Here is a 19690-nt window from a genome sequence, read left to right as displayed (position 1 = left end):
CGTCATTGTAAATAAGAATTTGTTCTTAACTGACTTGCCCAGTTATATAAAGGTTCAGTAATTGCAGAAGAGCCATAAATAAAAATGTGGGGATTTAACATGCACGTCTGCTATTTAATGTTTTCCCAATGTAAAAAAAAAAAAATACTGTATAATATGATTAAATCAAACATATCAATGAAACAATTTAAAAAAAAAATGTCCACAGCTGATACATTCGACACCACAGGGCAGGCGATTGATACAAAGCTTGTTTGACAGCCACATGAATGCCTTCAATCTTATGTTTTTTTTGCTGATTTATCGGAAAGTCATGTTATGACAAGATGTCAGAAGGACCGGTTTGTCTAAAGTAATTGTACTGGTTCAAACTACAGGACAGATCATGTAATGACGTAATCTGGCGTAAATGGAGCTGTATTTTGAGCTAGCTAGCCACGTACCTGCAAATTCAGCGCGATACCAGCTAATAGCTAGTTAGCCAGCCAATTAAAGCAATGGCTTGATTACAGCATTTAGCTAGCTAACAACAGAGACCTAGCTGCTAGTTTAGCTAGGAATAGTTGCTCATTGCAAACGTGAATTTCCGACATGTGGTACACGTAGCACGTATTTGTACATTTATACGATTTGCATAAATTGACGCTTCACCTCTGGGCGAGCGAACCCCGAAACACAGTCGGCCACAAATGGAACCAGGGAGCTCGCTTGAAAGTCCATTCGGTTCTGGGGGTCCCGAACCGTCGGACATACGCGAGGAGACCCCCGGCGAAGAGGCTGAGGATGGGGACAACAGCATCCTGAGAGAAGGAGGAGGGAACGAAAACACTCTGGACAAGATGAAAACAGAATGTGAGGATGATGGTGTCACTGGGAAAAAGATTGAGGCTGCTAATGAAGAAGGCAAATATGAAGAGGAATTGGACCCTAGAATTCAGGCAAGTTTAGAATTTTAATGAACGTGTCTGTAGTACAACAGCCTGTACAGTATCTGACTTCTTTCATGTTTTTCATTGCAAACCCATGCTCCAATACTGCTTATATTCCACTGTCAATATAGCTACATTAGCTGTAAATAACCATAGGCAAACTGAATGTCAGTATTGCATCATTTAGCTTAAATGCAATTTAAATCCCAAATCTGCATTGCAAATGGCTTCCACAATTTCACAGGGATTTCTTTCATAATTATTGTAATGAAGATTATAGCCAGGCCAAACCCAATATGAAACATTCTCTCTTATTGTGATGAAGGTCAGTCCCAATACTAAACCTTTACCTTTTTTTCTCTCTCAGGAGGAGCTGGAGCACCTCAATCAGGCCAGTGATGAAATCAACAAGCTGGAACTGCAACTGGATGTGAGTGAGCTCTTTGTCAGCTAGCCTCAAACCCAGAATCAAATCTAACATGTCTGGGGAGACTAGGCCTATTTGTCCCAGAACAGACTTATCAGTCACACAACCCAACACGGTACGGTGTCTGTATGACTGATAGTCATATACACTGAGTATATAAAACATTAAGAACACCTGCTCTTTCCATGACCGACTGACCAGGTGAATCCAGCTGAAAGCTATGATCCCTTATTGATGTTATCGACACTTCAATCAGTGTAGATAAAGGGAAGGAGAAAGGTCTAAGAATGATTTTTAAGCCTTGAGACAAAAGAGACATGGGTTGTTTATGCCATTCAGAAGGCCACACATACAAGAACTGCAACGCTGCTGGGTTTTTCACGCTTAACAGTTTCCCGTTTTTATTTCAAGAATGGTCCACCACCCAAAGGACATCCAGCCAACTTGACACAACTGTGGGAAGCGTTGGAGTCAACATGGGCCTTTCGCCCCGACAGGGAAAAAGGGAATGTTTGTTATACCCAGTGTATGCTAGTGCAATACTTTATAAGCTGTCTTTCTTGGGGTTTAGCCTAGTCACTCTTTCTCTTGGTGTTGACATAGATAATGTCATGTGATTCAGGTCTCACTAAGCCGCAAGGTCCTCGTCAACACACTGTTAATTCACTGCACACAGTAATGTAAAGGTTTACCTTTTCACATGTTGTAATTGAGCAGAGGTCAGAGAAGCAGTGTGCAGGAGATGACTTACTTCCCTTGCCTCAAGGTCTATTGTGAAGACCTCTTGAGGATGTTATTGGAGTGATATCATTTGATGGTAGCCTATCAATTACAGTACTGAGCTATGGGGAATAGCTAACTGGGGAATGTTTCTCTCTCCTTCAGGATGCTAGGTCCAGCTACAGGAGGATCCTCACTGAATCAGCCAGGAAGCTCAATGCTCAGGGCTCCCAGGTAGGGACCTGCATTGAGAAGGCCAGGCCCTACTACGAAGCCCGCAGACTAGCCAAAGAGGTTGGTGTTTATGTGGGGTTGTGTGTCGGACTGGATTTGTGTTTTGAGTGGTTTGTGGGTGCTCATCGAAAGGTTTTTAATATCTCTGGTGTGGCAAAATAGCCATTTAGTTACCCAGCCTCTGTCAACCTACAGTGCCTTCGGAAAGTATTCAGACCCCTTGACTTTAAAAAAATATTGTTACAAGGTTACAGCCTTGTTCTCAAATTGATTAAATTGTTCCCCCCCCCAATCTACACACAGTACCACATAATGACAAAGCAAAAACAGTTTTTTTGGAAAATGGCGTAGAAGAACATGGCTGACATTTTATATTATCCCAACCAATTGTGCCATTAAATTTTTTTAGCGTTTTGTGTAACTTTATTTTTTAACTTATTGTGTACGTAATGTTGCCGCTATCGTCTCTTATGACCGAAAATAACTTCTGGACATCAGAAAAGCGATTACTCAACACGGACTGGAAGAAATTTTTTCATTTAACGAGTCCAACGAGAAGGATATCCTGCTTTCACTGGAACAGGCCCAGAGCCATGCCTTTTGCATGAAGAAAAGAAGCCGGAAAAGGGGACGCAGATCGGGGATCCTTCTGAGAATCCGGAGGCGAGCGAGTAAACTCCCAGTGCCTTCCATTCTTCTTGCTAACGTGCAATCATTGGAAAATAACATTGATGACCTACGATTAAGATGATCCTACCAACGGGACATTAAAAACTGTAACATCTTATGTTTCACAGAGAAGTGTCTGAACGAAAATACGGACAATATAGAGCTAGTGGGATTTTCCATTCGCCGGCAGAACAGAGACGCTACCTCTGGTAAGACGAGGGGTGGGGGTGTGTGTCTTTTTGTCAATAACAGCTGGTGCGCGATGTCTAATATTTAAAGAAGTCTCGGTATTGCTCGCCTGAGGTAGAGTACCGTATGATAAGCTGCAGACCACATTATCTACCAAGAGAGTTCTCATTTGTATTATTCGTAGCCATATATTTACCACCACAAAACGAAGCTGGCACTAAGACCGCTCTCAACCAACTCTATAAGGCCATAAGCAAAGAAGAAAATGCTCACCCAGAAGCGGCGCTCCTAGTGGCCGGGGCCTTTAATGTGGGCAAACTTAAATCAGTTTTGCCAAATTTTTACCAGCATGTCACATATGCAACCAGGGGGGGAAAAATCCTAGACCACTTTTACTCCACACACAGAGACCCTCCATTTGGCAAATCTGACAAATTATATCCTCCTGATTCCTGCTTACAAGCAAAAACTAAAGCAGGAAGTAACAGTGACTCGCTCAATACGGAAGTGGTCAGATGAGGTGGATGCTACACTACAGGACTGTTCTGCTAGCACAGACTGGAATATGTTCCGGGATTCATCCACTGGCATTGAGGAATACACCATCTCAGTCATCAGCTTCATCAATAAGTGCATCGATGACGTCGCCCCCACAGTGACTGTACATACATATCCCAACCAGAAGCCATGGATTACAGGCAACATCCGCATCGAGCTAAAGGCTAGAGCTGCTGCTTTCAAGGAGTGGGAGACTAATCCGGACCCTTATAAGAAATCCTGCTATGCCCTCAGACTAACCATCAAACAAGCAAAGCATCAATACAGGATTAAGATTGAAACCTACTACACCGGCTCTGACGCTCGTCGGATGTGGCAGGACTTGAAAACTGTTACTGACCACAAAGGGAAACCCAGACGCGAGCTGCCCAGTGACGCGAGCCTACCAGTTGAGCCTTTTATGCTCGCTTCGAGGCAAGCACTGAAGCATGCACGAGAGCACCAGCTGTTCTGGATGACTGTGTGATAATGCTCTCGGTCGCTGATGTGAACAAAACCTTTAAACAGATCAACATTCACAAAGCCGCAGACGGATTACCAGGACGTGTACTCAAAGTATGCGCGGACCAACTGGCAAGTGTCTTCACTGACATTTTCAACCTCTCCCTGACCGAGTCTGTAATACCTACATTTTTCAAGCAGACCACCATAGTCCCTGTGCCAAGGAAGTGAAGGTAACCTGCATAAATGATTACCGTCCCGTGGCACTCACATCGGTAGCTATGAAGTGCTTTGAAAGGCTGGTCATGGCTCACATCAAAAGCATCCTCCCAGACACCCTAGACCCACTCCAATTCGCATACCGCCCCAACAGATCCACAGATAACGCAATCTCACTCTACACTGCCCTTTCTCACCTGGACAAAAGGAACACCTATGTGAGAATGCTGTTCATTGACTACAGCTCAGCGTTCAACACCATAGTGCCCACGAAGCTCATCACTAAGCTAAGGACTCTGGGACTAAACACCTCCCTCTGCAACTGGATCCTGGATTTCCTGACGGGCCGCCCCCAGGTGGTAAGAGTAGGAGACAACACGTCTGCCACGCTGATCATTAACACGGGGGCCCCTCAGTTAGTCCCCTCCTGTATTCCCTGTTCACCCACGACTGCGTGGCCAAACACGACTCCAACACCATCATTAAGTTTGCTGACGACACAACGATGAGACGGCCTATAGCGAGGAGGTCAGAGAACTGGCAGTGTGGTGCCAGGACAACAACCTCTCCCTCAATGTGAGCAAGACAAAGGAGCTGATTGTGGACTACAAGAAAAGGCGGGCCGAACAGGCCCCCATTAACATTGACGGGGCTGTAGAGGAGCGGGTCGAGAGTTTGAAGTTCCTTGGTGTCCACATCACCAAGGAACTATCATGGTCCAAACATACCAAGACAGTCGTGAAGAGGGCAAGACAAAACCTTTTTCCCCTCAGGAGACTGAAAAGATTTGGCATGGGTCCCCAGATCCTCAAAAGGTTCTACAGCTGCACCATTGAGAGCCTCCTGACCGGTTGCATCACCGCCTGGTATGGCAACTGCTCAGCATCTGACCGTAAGGCGCTTCAGAGGGTAGTGCGTACGGCCCAAGCTTCCTGCCATCCAGGACCTACAGTTGAAGTCGGAAGTTTACATACACTTAGGTTGGAGTCATTAAAACTCGTTTTTCAACTACTTCACAAATTTCTTGTTAACAAACTATAGTTTTGGCAAGTCGGTTAGGACATTACTTTGTGCATGACAAATAATTTTTCCAACAATTGTTTACAGACAGATTAATTCACTGTATCACAATTCCAATGGGTCAGAAGTTTACATGCACTAAGTTGACTGCCTTTTAAACAGATTGAAAAATTCCAGAAAAGGATGTCATGGCTTTAGAAGCTTCTGGTGGACTAATTGACATCATTTGAGTCAATTGGAGGTGTACCTGTGGATGTATTTCAAGGCCAACCTTCCAACTCAATGCCTCTTCGCTTGACATCATGGGAAAATCAAAAGAAATCAGTCAAGACCTCAGAAAAAAATTTGTAGACCTCCACAAGACTGGTTCATCCTTGGGAGCAATTTCCAAACGCCTGAAGGTACCACGTTCATCTGTACAAACAATAGTACGCTAGTATAAACACCATGGGACCACGCAGCCGTCATACCGCTCAGGAAGGAGATGCGTTCTGTCTCCTAGAGATGAATGTACTTTGGTGTGAAAAGTGCAAATCAATCCCAGAACAACAGCAAAGGACCTTGTGAAGATGCTGGAGGAAACGGGTACAAAAGTATCTATATCCAGAGTAAAACGAGTCCTATATCGACATAACCTAAAAGGCCGCTCAGCAAGGAAGAAGCCCCTGCTCCAAAACCGCCATTAAAAAAAGCCATACTACGGTTTGCAACTGCACATGGGGGCAAAGATCGTACTTTTTGAAGAAATGTCCTCTGGTCTGAAAAAAATAGAACTGTTTGGCCATAATGACCATCGTTATGTTTGGAGGAAAAAGGGGGAGGCTTGCAAGTCGAAGAACTCCATCCCAACCGTGAAGCACGGGGGTGGCAGCATCATGTTGTGGGGGTGCTTTGCTGCAGGAGGGACTGGTGCTCTTCACAAAATAGATGGCATCATGAGGCAGGAAAATTATGTGGATATATTGAAGCAACATCAAGACATCAGTCAGGAAGTTAAAGCTTGGTCGCAAATGGATCTTCCAAATGGACAATGACCCCAAGCATACTTCCAAAGTTGTGGCAAAATGGCTTAAGGACAACAAAGTCAAGGTATTGGAGTGGCCATCACAAAGCCCTGACCTCAATCCTATAGAAAATGTGTGGGCAGAACTGAAAAAGCATGTGTGAGCAAGGAGGCCTACAAACCTGACTTAGTTACACCAGCTCTGTCAGGAGGAATGGGCCAAAATTCACCCAACTTATTGTGGGAAGCTTGTGGAAGGCTACTCAAAACGTTTGACCCAAGTTAAACAATTTAAAGGCAATGCTACCAAATACTAATTGAGTGTATGTAAACTTCTGACCCACTGGGAATGTGATGAAAGAAATAATTATCTCTACTATTATTCTGACACTTCACATTCTTAAAATAAAATTGTGATCCTAACTGACCTAAGACAGGGCATTTTTACTAGGATTAAATGTCAGGAATTGTGAAAAACTGAGTTTAAATGTATTTGGCTAAGGTGTATGTAAACTTCCGACTTCAACTGTATATAGTAGGCGGTGTCAGAGGAAAGCCCATAAAATTGTCAGAGACTCCAGTCACCCCAGTCATAGACTGTTCTCTCTGCTACCTCACGGCAAGCGTTATCGGAGCGCCAAGTCTAGGACCAAAAGGCTCCTCAACACCCCCAAACCATTAGACTGCTTCTACCCCCCCCCCCCCCCCCCCCCCATTGTACACTGCTGCTACTCGCTGTTTGTTTGTTACCTATGCATAGTCATGTCGCCCCCACCTACATGTTCAGATTACTTCAACTAGCCTGTACCCCTGCACACAGCCTCGAGTCTTCTTGGGTATGACACTACAAGCTTGGCACACCTGTATTTGGGGAGTTTCTCCCACTCTTCTCTACAGATCCTCTCAAGCTCTGTCAGGTTGGATGGGGGCGTTGCTGCAGAGCTATTTTCAGGTCTCTCCAGAGATGTTCAAGTCTGGGCTCTGGCTGGGCCTCTCAAGGACATTCAGAGACTTGTCCTGAAGCCACTCCTGCATTGTCTTGGCTGTGTGCTTAGGGTTGTTGTCCTGTTGGAAGGTGAACCTTCACCCCGGTCTGAGGTCCTGAGCGCTCTGGAGCAGGTTTTCATCAAGGATCTCTCTGTACTTTTCTCCGTTCATCTTTGCCTCGATCCTGACTAGTCTTCCAGTCCCTGCCGCTGAAAAACATCCCCACAGCATGATTCTGCCATCACCATGCTTCACTGTAGGGATTGTGCCTGGTTTCCTCCAGATGTGATGCTTGGTATTCAGGCCAAAGAGTTCAATCTTGGTTTCATCAGACCAGAGAATCTTGTTTCTCATGGTCTGAGAGTCTTTAGGTGCCTTTTGGCAAACTCCAAGCGAGCAAACTCCAAGTGTGCCTTTTACTCTAGGAGTGGTTGCCATCTGGCCACTCTACCATAAAGATGTGATTGGTGGAGTGCTGCAGAGATGGGAGAACCCTCCAGTAGGACAACCATCTCCAAAGGAGCTCTGTCAGAGCGACCATCATATTCTTGTTCACCTCCCTGACCAAGGCTCTTCTCCCCCGATTGCTCAGTTTGGCCGGGCAGCCAGCTCCAGGAAGAGTCTTGGTGGTTCCAAACTTCTACCATTTAAGAATGATGGAGGCCACTGTGTTCTTGGGGACCTTCAATGCTGCAGACATTTTTTGGTACCCTTCCCCACATCTGTGCCTCGACAAAATCCTGTCTTGGAGCTCTACGGACAATTCCTTCGACCTCATGGCTTGGTTTTCGGTCCGACGTGCACTGTCAACTGTGGGACCTGATATAGACAGGTGTGTGCCTTTCCAAATCATGTCCAATCAATTGATTTTACCACAGGTGAACTCCAATCAAGTTGTAGAAACATCTCAAGGTTGATCACTGGAAACAGAATAAACCTGAGCTCAATTTGGAGTCTCATAGCAAAGGGTGTGAATACTTATGTAAATATGGTATTTCTGATTTTAATAAATTTGCTAAAATTTTCAAAACTGTTTTCGCTTTGTCATGATGGGGTATTGTGTGTGTGTGTGTGTATATTACTGGGGACTTTTTAGAAATGTATTTCATCCATTTTAGAATAAGATAACTATAATATATAATAACATAACAAAATGTCAAGGGGTCTGAATACTATCCGAAGGCACTGTATATTTGCATAACTTAATCCACACACATGAATATGTAAAAAAAAAAAAAAATGTTTTCATTAAGATTCTTATATGAATTTAACCTCCCAAGTTGTTGTTATAAGCGTAGTACATGAAGCCGCCTAATGAATCATCCTTATTGATTACGTAAAACATTGGACCTTTGGAAGGTGAACTTTTCACCCCAGTCTGAGGTCCCTTGGTGAAACGGGGCACGAGTGCCAGTCCATGTTTAATCAGCATTGTGAAGGGTATTTCCAAACTGTAATAGAACTAATGGAAATCTTTTAGTGTAACCCTCAGGGATCTAATTGAAACCAATTTAAGCAAATCATGGATTGGAAATGTGATCTGGTTAGCAGCAACCAACCTCACGGCCAATGCTATGAAAATGCAACAGAGAAAAGGAGAAGACACTAGGATCGGTAGGACATTTAGCTATGTCTATGCTTAAGGAGACTGGCACCGTGTGATCAGTGTTAGGAAGGTCTACAGTGTCTTCAGAAAGTATTCACACCCGTTGACTTTTTACCCCCATTTTGTTGTTATAATCTATTTTGAATTCAGGCTATATCTTCTTTCCCCCCTCACCCATGTACACTCAATACCCCATAATGACAAAGTGAAAACATGTTTGTTTTTTTTGAAATTTTGCAAGATGTGTTAAATGAAATACTTAATTTACATAAGTATTCACAGCCCTGAGTCAATACTTTGTAGAATCACCGTTGGCAGCATTTACAGCTGTGAGTGTTTCTGGGTGAGTCTCTAAGAGCTTTCCACACCTGGATTGTACAATATTTGCCCATTATTCTTTTAACAATTCTTCAAGCTCTGTCAAATTGGTTGTTGATCATTGCTAGACAACCATTTTCAGGTCTTGCCATAGCTTTAAGTCAAAAATGTAACTCGGCCACTCAGGAACATTCACTGTCTTCTTGGTAAGCAACTCCAGTGTAGATTTGGCCTTGTGTTTTAGATTATTGTCCTGCTGAAAGGTGAATTCATCTCCCAGTGTCTGGTGGAAAGCAGACTAAACCAGGTTTTCCTCTAGGCTTTTGCCTGTACTTAGCTCATTTACGTAGATCCTGAAACTCCTCAGGGCTTAACGATTACAAGCATACCCATAACATGACGCAGCCATCACTATGCTTGAAAGTATGGAGAGTGGTACTCAGTGATGTGTTGTATTGGATTTACCCCAAACATAACGCTTTGTATTCAGGAAATAAAGTTAATTTCTTTCCCACATTTTTTGCATTATTACTTTAGTTTCTTGTTGCAAACAGGATGAATGTTTTTGGAATATTTATATTCTGTACAGGCTTCTTTCTTTTCACTCTGTCAGTTAGGTTAGTATTGTGGAGTAACTACAATGTTGTTGATCCATCTGTGGTTTTCTCCTATCACAGCCATTAAACTCTAACTGTTTTAAAAGTCACCATTGTCCTCATGTTGAAATCCCTGAGTGGTTTCCTTCCTCTCCGGAAACTGAGTTAGGAAGGACACCTGTATCTTTGTAGTGACTGGGTGTATTGATACACCATACAAAATGTGTAATTAATAACTTCACCACGCTCAAAGGGATATTCAGCGTCTGCTTTTTTAATTTAATCTACCAATAGGTGCCCTTCTTTGCGAGGCATTGTAAAACCTCTCTGGTCTTTGTGGTTGAATGTGTTTTTTGAAATTCACTTCTCCACCGAGGGACCTTACAGATAATTGTATGTGCGGGGTACAGAGTTGAGGTATTCATTCAAAAATCATGTTAAACGTTGTTGTACACAGTGAGTCCATGCAACTTATGACTTGTTAAGCACCTTTTCCTCCTCCAACCTGTCTCTGTTTGCCTTAAGAAGTATTCAACCCCTTTGTTAAGTCAAGACATTGCAGCGTTTCATTTTTCAATCCTTTTTTGAATTCAGGCTGTAACATAACAGTGTGGAATAAATCAAGGGCGTGTGAATACTTTCTGAAGGCAATGTAGATGAGAAAAGTAGAAAGAATCTGGGCGGTATAATTTAGGTATAATTCAGGCATTTAGGTGTGAACTACGTCGACGTCTATTCAGGAGACGAGACAACCAAGCACTCTTTTTTTGGGTGATTTTTTTTATTTTTATTATTCTGTCCACAAAACCGTTGCTTGGTTTGACCTGGCACACGTCTGACTGCTATTGAGCGAGACAGACGGTCAAGGGAACCGTGTCACAAAAATGATTATAACTGGTGAAGCAGTCATCAATCTTTGCCTGACGACCCTAAACTTTGAGAAAGAGAAGAAGACCGAGGACGGGTCTATGGCAGACCTTATGCGTCCATCCGACCCTGCCCCCTCCTGCTGATGCGGCCTCTCTCCGGGTACATCGGCTCTACCCTCCCCTGGGATTCTGAGTCACCTTGAGTGTTCCAAATGGCACCCTATTCCCTTTTATAGTGCACTACTTTTGACCAGGGCCCTATGGGTAGTAGTGCACTATGTATAGGGCATAGGGTGCCATTTGGGACCTACACCTTGTCTCGAAGTGCCCCTCTCCTTCTCCCTAAACCAACATGGACAAATCTTCCCCCTCTCTGGCTTTGACATAATTTACCAACTAGCATGACTAGAATACGATGAGGATCAGCTATTTTCATGGTTCACTTCTCTATGATTTGTAGCTGTTGCTGCCGTCTTCTTGTTTTATAGCTGGTGACGGGGAGACTTCCTGTTTTCCTCAGTGTCCCCTCCACCGTCTAGCTCCTGATTTTAGAGGCTAATCCTAACTTCCATTTAAATCAGATTTTCATTTAGTCATGGATTGATGTCAATGGGAATTACATTTTAAACTTTACTGTAAGTAAATATTCGCCCCTTTAGTAATTGGTTTGTCGTCTGGTTGGTTGTGGTGTGTCTGTTACTGAACTTTGATTGGTTGTGGTGTCTCTCTTTACTATGATTCATTGTAGTGTCCTTAGCTGAACTGTGATTGGTTGTTGTTTTCATAGGCCCAGCAGGAGACGCAGAAGGCAGCGTTGCGGTACGAGAGAGCCGTCTCCATGCATACGGCTGCCAGAGAGATGGTGTACGTGGCAGAGCAGGGGCTCCTGGCAGACAGGAACACTCTGGACCCCACCTGGCAGGAGATGCTCAACCACGCCACCTCCAAGGTACAGACGGAGAGAGGAGGGGGTCCTCCAAGGTACGGAGAGAGGAGGGGGTCCTCCAAGGTACAGAGAGAGAGAGAGAGGAGGGGGTCCTCCAAGGTACAGAGAGAGAGAGAGGAGGGGGTCCTCCAAGGTACAGAGAGAGAGAGAGGAGGGGGTCCTCCAAGGTACAGAGAGAGAGAGAGAGGAGGGGGTCCTCCAAGGTACAGATTGATGGAAAGTGGTGTTGGGGGTAAAACATACGACATTATAAAATCCATGTACACAAACAACAAGTGTGCGGTTAAAATTGGCAAAAAACACACACATTTCTTCACACAGGGTCGTGGGGTGAGACAGGGATGCAGCTTAAGCCCCACCCTCTTCAACATATATATCAACGAATTGGCGCGGGCACTAGAACAGTCTGCAGCACCCGGCCTCACCCTACTAGACTCTGAAGTCAAATGTCTACTGTTTGCTGATGATCTGGTGCTTCTGTCACCAACCAAGGAGGGCCTACAGCAGCACCTAGATCTTCTGCACAGATTCTGTCAGACCTGGGCCCTGACAGTAAATCTCAGTAAGACCAAAATAATGGTGTTCCAAAAAAGGTCCAGTCGCCAGGACCACAAATTCCATCTAGACACTGTTGCCCTAGAGCACACAAAAAACTATACATACCTCGGCCTAAACATCAGCGCCACAGGTAACTTCCACAAAGCTGTGAACGATCTGAGAGACAAGGCAAGAAGGGCATTCTATGCCATCAAAAGGAACATAAATTTCAACATACCAATTAGGATCTGGCTAAAAATACTTGAATCAGTCATAGAGCCCATTGCCCTTTATGGTTGTGAGGTCTGGGGTCCGCTCACCAACCAAGATTTCACAAAATGGGACAAACACCAAATTGAGACTCTGCATGCAGAATTCTGCAAAAATATCCTCCGTGTACAACGTAGAACACCAAATAATGCATGCAGAGCAGAATTAGGCCGATACCCACTAATTATCAAAATCCAGAAAAGAGCCGTTAAATTCTACAACCACCTAAAAGGAAGCGATTCCCAAACCTTCCATAACAAAGCCATCACCTACAGAGAGATGAACCTGGAGAAGAGTCCCCTAAGCAAGCTGGTCCTAGGGCTCTGTTCACAAACACAAACACACCCCACAGAGCCCCAGGACAACAGCACAATTAGACCCAACCAAATCATGAGAAAACAAAAAGATAATTACTTGACACATTGGAAAGAATTAACAAAAAAACAGAGCAAACTAGAATGCTATTTGGCCCTAAACAGAGAGTACACAGTGGCAGAATACCTGACCACTGTGACTGACCCAAACTTAAGGAAAGCTTTGACTATGTACAGACTCAGTGAGCATAGCCTTGCTATTGAGAAAGGCCGCCGTAGGCAGACATGGCTCTCAAGAGAAGACAGGCTATGTGCTCACTGCCCACAAAATGAGGTGGAAACTGAGCTGCACTTCCTAACCTCCTGCTCAATGTATGACCATATTAGAGAGACATATTTCCCACAGATTACACAGATCCACAAAGAATTTGAAAACAAATCCAATTTTGATAAACTCCCATATCTACTGGGAGAAATTCCACAGTGTGCCATCACAGCAGCAAGATTTGTGACCTGTTGCCACAAGAAAAGGGCAACCAGTGAAGAACAAACACCATTGTAAATACAACCCATATTTATGCTTATTTATTTTAACTTGTGTGCTTTAACCATTTGTACATTGTTACAACACTGTATATATATAATATAACATTTGTAATGTCTTTATTGTTTTGAAACTTCTGTATGTGTAATGTTTACTGTTAATTTGTATTGTTTATTTCACTTTTGTATAATATCTACCTCACTTGCTTTGGCAATGTTAACACATGTTTCCCATGCCAATAAAGCCCCTTGAATTGAATTGAATTGAATTGAGAGAGGGGGTCCTCCAAGACACACAGAGAGAGAGAGAGGAGGGGGTCCTCCAAGGGAGAGGACAGGTCGTAGCTATGGCAGACCAGGAGTGCTGATCTCTGAAGTGCTTTATGAATACAGGGCCAGGGCTATTCAACTCTGGTTCTGGTGGGCCTAAAGAACATTTCTGGTTTCATCTTCTCCTTCTCATCAGGGACTGAGTCAGACGTGGTATAGCAGGTGAGTGGTTCACTACCAGGTAGAAAGAAAACCACATTAGTACTTCAACCCAAAGTCCAGGAGTTGGTTATCTTTGTACTAGACAGTGAATACTTGTGGCTAATAGTGCTGAGAGATTAGTGCTTTTTGAGGTCCGTTTGGTTTGATAATTTTTTTAAATATAAAATAATTTTGAGCTTTTTAATGGAAATTCCAAAGCCCAAAATAGTGAACATTCAATTGCCAAAACGTTGAAAATATTCCCTTGTCTCTGTCAGGTCCACGTGAGGTAGACCTAATTATTTTTAATGTCAGACTCTGCTCAGCCAGCCAGACAGTGTTATCGCTGTACTCCCCATACTGTCTGTAGTCATCCTATTTAGCTAGCCTGTCTAAGCGTGCTGCAGAGCTGTCTGACCAAATCATTTTACTACTTCTTCAAAGTAGATCAGGCATACTTTCACCAACTGTCTCTATCCCTCTCTCTCGTCATTGTGTACAGTCAGTCCTCTCTCGTACAGTCTATGTGTATCTCTAATTTAAGGTAGCAGGCGTTTAAAGTCTATCCATCTTTGTCCGAGATGGAAATAACAGGCGCAATGGATTATGGTCATGTAGTTAATTACCACATTTGTTGCTGAACTAGGTTGAATATTTGCCTAATGAAAACTACAACTCCCTTCAGCGTCCCACAGTTCTTGACTTCTCTCTAGAGAAACAGCGCGTCGGGCTGAAAAACACCAGAACTAAGTGGAATTCAAATAATTTAACCGACATCGGTCAATTAGTTTAATAATCACAAAAAAACTGACATTTCCGTTAATTGCTCAGCACTAATGGCTAAAGCTATATCTATGACAGACCGTTAAGAAGACCGAGGACGGGTCTATGGCAGACCGTTAAGAAGACAGAGGACGGGTCTATGACAGACCGAGGACGGGTCTATGACAGACCGAGGACGGGTCTATGGCAGACCGAGGACGGGTCTATGGCAGACCGAGGACGGGTCTATGGCAGACCGAGGACGGGTCTATGGCAGACCGAGGACGGGTCTATGGCAGACCGAGGACGGGTCTATGGCAGACCGAGGACGGGTCTATGGCAGACCGTTAAGAAGACCGAGGACGGGTCTATGGCAGACCGTTTTAAGAAGACCGAGGACGGGTCTATGGCAGACCGTTTTAAGAAGACAGAGGACGGGTCTATGACAGACAGAGGACGGGTCTATGACAGACAGAGGACGGGTCTATGGCAGACAGAGGACGGGTCTATGGCAGACCGAGGACGGGTCTATGGCAGACCGAGGACGGGTCTATGGCAGACCGAGGACGGGTCTATGGCAGACCGAGGACGGGTCTATGGCAGACCGAGGACGGGTCTATGGCAGACCGTTAAGAAGACCGAGGACGGGTCTATGGCAGACCGTTTTAAGAAGACCGAGGACGGGTCTATGGCAGACCGAGGACGGGTCTATGGCAGACCGAGGACGGGTCTATGGCAGACCGAGGACGGGTCTATGGCAGACCGAGGACGGGTCTATGGCAGACCGAGGACGGGTCTATGGCAGACCGAGGACGGGTCTATGGCAGACCGAGGACGGGTCTATGGTAGACAGAGGACGGGTCTATGGCAGACCGTTAAGAAGACAGAGGACGGGTCTATGGCAGACCGTTTTAAGCAGACAGAGGACGGGTCTATGGCAGACCGTTTTAAGAAGACCGAGGACGGGTCTATGGCAGACCGTTTTAAGCAGACAGAGGACGGGTCTATGGCAGACCGTTTTAAGAAGACCGAGGACGGGTCTATGGCAGACCGTTTTAAGAAGACCGAGGACGGGTCTATGGCAGACCGTTAAGAAGACCGAGGACGGGTCTATGGCAGACCGTTAAGAAGACCGAGGACGGGTCTATGGCAGACCGTTAAGAAGACAGAGGACGGGTCTATGGCAGACCGCTAAGAAGACCGAGGACGGGTCTATGGCAGACCGTTAAGAAGACCGAGGACGGGTCTATGGCAGACCGTTAAGAAGACCGAGGACGGGTCTATGGCAGACCGTTAAGAAGACCGAGGACCGGTCTATGGCAGACCGTTTTAAGAAGACAGAGGACGGGTCTATGGCAGACCGTTAAGAAGACCGAGGACGGGTCTATGGCAGACCGAGGACGGGTCTATGGCAGACCGAGGACGGGTCTATGGCAGACCGAGGACGGGTCTATGGCAGACCGAGGACGGGTCTATGGCAGACCGAGGACGGGTCTATGGCAGACCGAGGACGGGTCTATGGCAGACCGAGGACGGGTCTATGTTAGACCGAGGACCGGGTCTATGTTAGACCGAGGACCGGGTCTATGTTAGACCGAGGACCGGGTCTATGTTAGACCGAGGACCGGGTCTATGTTAGACCGAGGACCGGGTCTATGTTAGACCGAGGACCGGGTCTATGTTAGACCGAGGACCGGGTCTATGTTAGACCGAGGACCGGGTCTATGTTAGACCGAGGACCGGGTCTATGTTAGACCGAGGACCGGGTCTATGTTAGACCGAGCACCGGTCTATGGCAGACCGAGGACGGGTCTATGGCAGACCGAGGACGGGTCTATGGCAGACCGAGGACGGGTCTATGGCAGACCGAGGACTGGGTCTATGGCAGACCGAGGACTGGGTCTATGGCGGACCGAGGACGGGTCTATGGTAATGGTTCAACTTTGGTCCTGGAGGGCTGAAACACTTGTGTTTTTTTTATTCTCTCTTTCTAACCAGGGACTGATTCAAACCTGGTACAGAAATGTTCTATGTATTAGACAATGACAGAGGGTAGTGCGTACGGCCCAGTACATCACCGGGGCCAAGCTTCCAGCCATCCAGGACCTCTATACCAGGCGGTGTCAGAGGAGGGCCCTAAAAATTGTCAAAGACTCCAGTCACCCCAGTCATAGACTGTTCTCTCTACTACCGCACGGCAAGCGGTACCGGAGCGCCAAGTCTAGGACCAAAATGCTCCTTAACAGCTTCTACCCCCCCAAACCATAAGACTGCTGAACAATTAATCAAATGGCCACCCGGACTATTTACATTGACCCCCCCCACTGCTGCTACTCGCTGTTCATTATCTATGCATAGTCACTTTACCCCTACCTGCATGTACAAATTACCTCGATTAACCTGTATCCTCACACATTGACTCGGAACCTGTACCCGCTGTATATAGCCTCGTTATTTTATTGTTTATTTAGTAAATATTTTCTTAACCAACAATGCAGTTCAAGAAATCGAGTTAAGGGCTTGTAAGTAATCATTTCACAGGAAGGTCTGTTGTATTGGGTGTATGTGACACAATTTGATTTGATGACCCAGTCCTGGAGTTGATTATCTTTGTACTAGATAAGCTTTAGCCAGTAGTAAGCTAGTGATTATCTATGGTAGACGGTGAATGATGGTTGAGGGGAAAGGGTGTGAGAACTATCAATCTCTTCATCCTACAAGTGTGTAGTTGAATCAGGTCCCATGTGAAACGTTAAGCCTCAGAGTGGATGTTTTAAGGGTGTCAGCAGCTGTTTACTATGTCTCCCAGCAGGGGGACGGACACTCTCTCTGTGCTTAATTCATGTGGACCAGTACTCTTTATAAAGATCAAGGTTGGACGTCCACGTTCTCATGTAATGGAGCGCTGCTATTCTGTTCTGCTATGGAAGTGATTCACAGGGCACTTAACGTGTGTGTGTGTGTGTGTGTGTGTGTGTGTGTGTGTGTGTGTGTGTGTGTGTGTGTGTGTGTGTGTGTGTGTGTGTGTGTGTGTGTGTATATATGAGATTGAAGAGAGGGACTCTCACCCAGGTATTATCATCACCTAACAGCTGGTAGTGCTGCTGATGCCTTAATAATGTTTTGTTCCTCCCTGAGGGACGGTGTGAGGGGACGGTGTGAGGGGACGGTGTGAGAGGGACGGTGTGAGAGGGACGGTGTGAGAGGGACGGTGTGAGAGGGACGGTGTGAGGTGAAATAAGGGATCCTGCTGCTGTTTCTTTTCTCCTTGTAAAAGTGCCAGTGTGTTGATGCTGATGATTGATGGGGAAAGAGGCACCTAGAGAGTGACGGCGGGTTGATGTCCAAAGGCATGACCGACGGCTGCTGATTGTGTGTGTGTGTGTGTGTGTGTGTGTGTGTGTGTGTGTGTGTGTGTGTGTGTGTGTGTGTGTGTGTGTTCCCCAGGTGAACGAGGCAGAGGAGGAGCGGCTGCGGAGCGAGAGGGAGCACCAGCGGGTCACTCAGCTGTGCCAGGAGGCAGAACAACGTGTCCAGACCCTTCAGAAATCCCTCAAGAGGTTCATCATCAAGTCCAAACCTTACTTCGAGCTCAAGGCTCAGTTCAACCACCTACTAGAGGTGAGTAGCCTTGTCTCAGACAGAATGACCCACAGGAGCTTATCTCTCTAAACGAGTTCACGATTGTACTCACTGTAGGATAGTCAGTACATTCTAACTGTATCAATCTGCCAGTGTGATGTAACAGCAACACATCAAATGGTTGTGTTGTTACTCTGAGTTCACTATAAGCTGCGGTGTCTCTCATGGTTTGGTGCCACGACCAGGCTCTTTCTGATCGGCCATGTTTTAAGCAACACGTGATCCGCTAGTGTGAGAAGCTCCCGTTTTTTTATTTATTTAAACGAAACCAGCGCATAAAGCAGACCGGCTCCGCGAGAGGCTCGCGCTGCTCAGCATTAAAAATAACACTGTTCTATTTTCAAGATTTCGACAAGCGGGTTCACCCAAGAACACTTGGAGCAGGGAACACTTGGAGCAGGGAACACTTGGAGCAGGGAACACTTGGAGCAGGGAACACTTGGAGCAGGGAACACTTGGAGCAGGGAACACTTGGAGCAGGGAACACTTGGGGCAGGGAACACTTGGGGCAGGGAACACTTGGAGCAGGGAACACTTGGAGCAGGGAACACTTGGAGCAGGGAACACTTGGAGCAGGGAACACTTGGGGCAGGGAACACTTGGGGCAGGGAACACTTGGAGCAGGGAACACTTGGAGCAGGGAACACTTGGAGCAGGGATTGAGGGATTGAAATGTGGAACACTTGACAATGAGTCCCAAATAGAACCCTATTTCCTATTTCCTACCCTAGTTCGCCCAAGAACACTTGGTTGAACCAGTGAAACATTTTGGGGTACAAATCCTGTTACTTCAATTTCATTTTTTGTTGACAGGGGCACAAGGCAAAGGTGGTGCAGCTGGATGAACGTGTTGCTAGGGTCAAAACGCGCTACTCCGTCGCCCTGCGCAACCTGGAGCAAATCAGCGAGCAGATCCATGCCCAGAGGGGGCGTGTCCGAGCCACCAGGGCCCGCCCTGTAGCCTGCGGTGGGCGGAGCTCCCCAGTGGGGGCGGAGGCTGAGGTCGAAGCTGTGGTCGGGGTTCAGGTTGGAGGAGCCTGTGGCGGAGGGTTGGAGGAGAAGGACTGGGCTGATGGAGAGAAGACCAGGCAGTGGGTGGAGAGACACAGAGAGCAGGGCTGGGGACACAGGGAAAGGGGAGAGGCAGGGTCAGACTCCATGTCTGTCATCAGCCTCCAGACCATCGCCTCGGACCTGGAGAAGTGTGACTCGGTGGGGCACCTGGGGGACCTGAGTGACGTGAGCAGCCTGATGGGAGAGGACTGGGAGAGGGACCGGTCCCTTATGGCTGAGAACAGAGACAGGAACCCAAGGGCAGAGGAGAGAGTTTTGAGGGAGATGGACATCCCTGCTCCAAGGCAGGATAGATTGAAGATGGTGAGGGAGGCGAGAGGGAGAGAGAGACAGGAGAGCTTTGTCA

At 46.1% G+C, this 19690-nt stretch overlaps 1 protein-coding gene across 1 annotated transcript in view; it reads left to right on the top strand.

Annotated features, from left to right (window-relative positions):
* The first annotated feature begins 689 nt into the window (after positions 1–689).
* The window catches only part of LOC120021998 (SH3 domain-binding protein 5-like), a 30570-nt gene continuing 11569 nt past the window's right edge, over positions 690–19690 (top strand). The window contains exons 1-7 of the mRNA XM_038965800.1: positions 690–938; positions 1297–1359; positions 2242–2370; positions 11573–11734; positions 18076–18249; positions 19084–19361; positions 19407–19647. Of these exons, the coding sequence (XP_038821728.1) occupies positions 690–938; positions 1297–1359; positions 2242–2370; positions 11573–11734; positions 18076–18249; positions 19084–19361; positions 19407–19647 (1296 nt within the window). The remainder of the gene's footprint in view (positions 939–1296; positions 1360–2241; positions 2371–11572; positions 11735–18075; positions 18250–19083; positions 19362–19406; positions 19648–19690) is intronic.

Source organism: Salvelinus namaycush, chromosome 27, assembly GCF_016432855.1.
Source record: "Salvelinus namaycush isolate Seneca chromosome 27, SaNama_1.0, whole genome shotgun sequence".
In the NCBI taxonomy this organism is placed as follows: Eukaryota; Metazoa; Chordata; class Actinopteri; order Salmoniformes; family Salmonidae; genus Salvelinus; species Salvelinus namaycush.
Note: the sequence above shows the minus strand (reverse complement) of the source record. Positions and strands in the feature narration are given on the sequence as shown.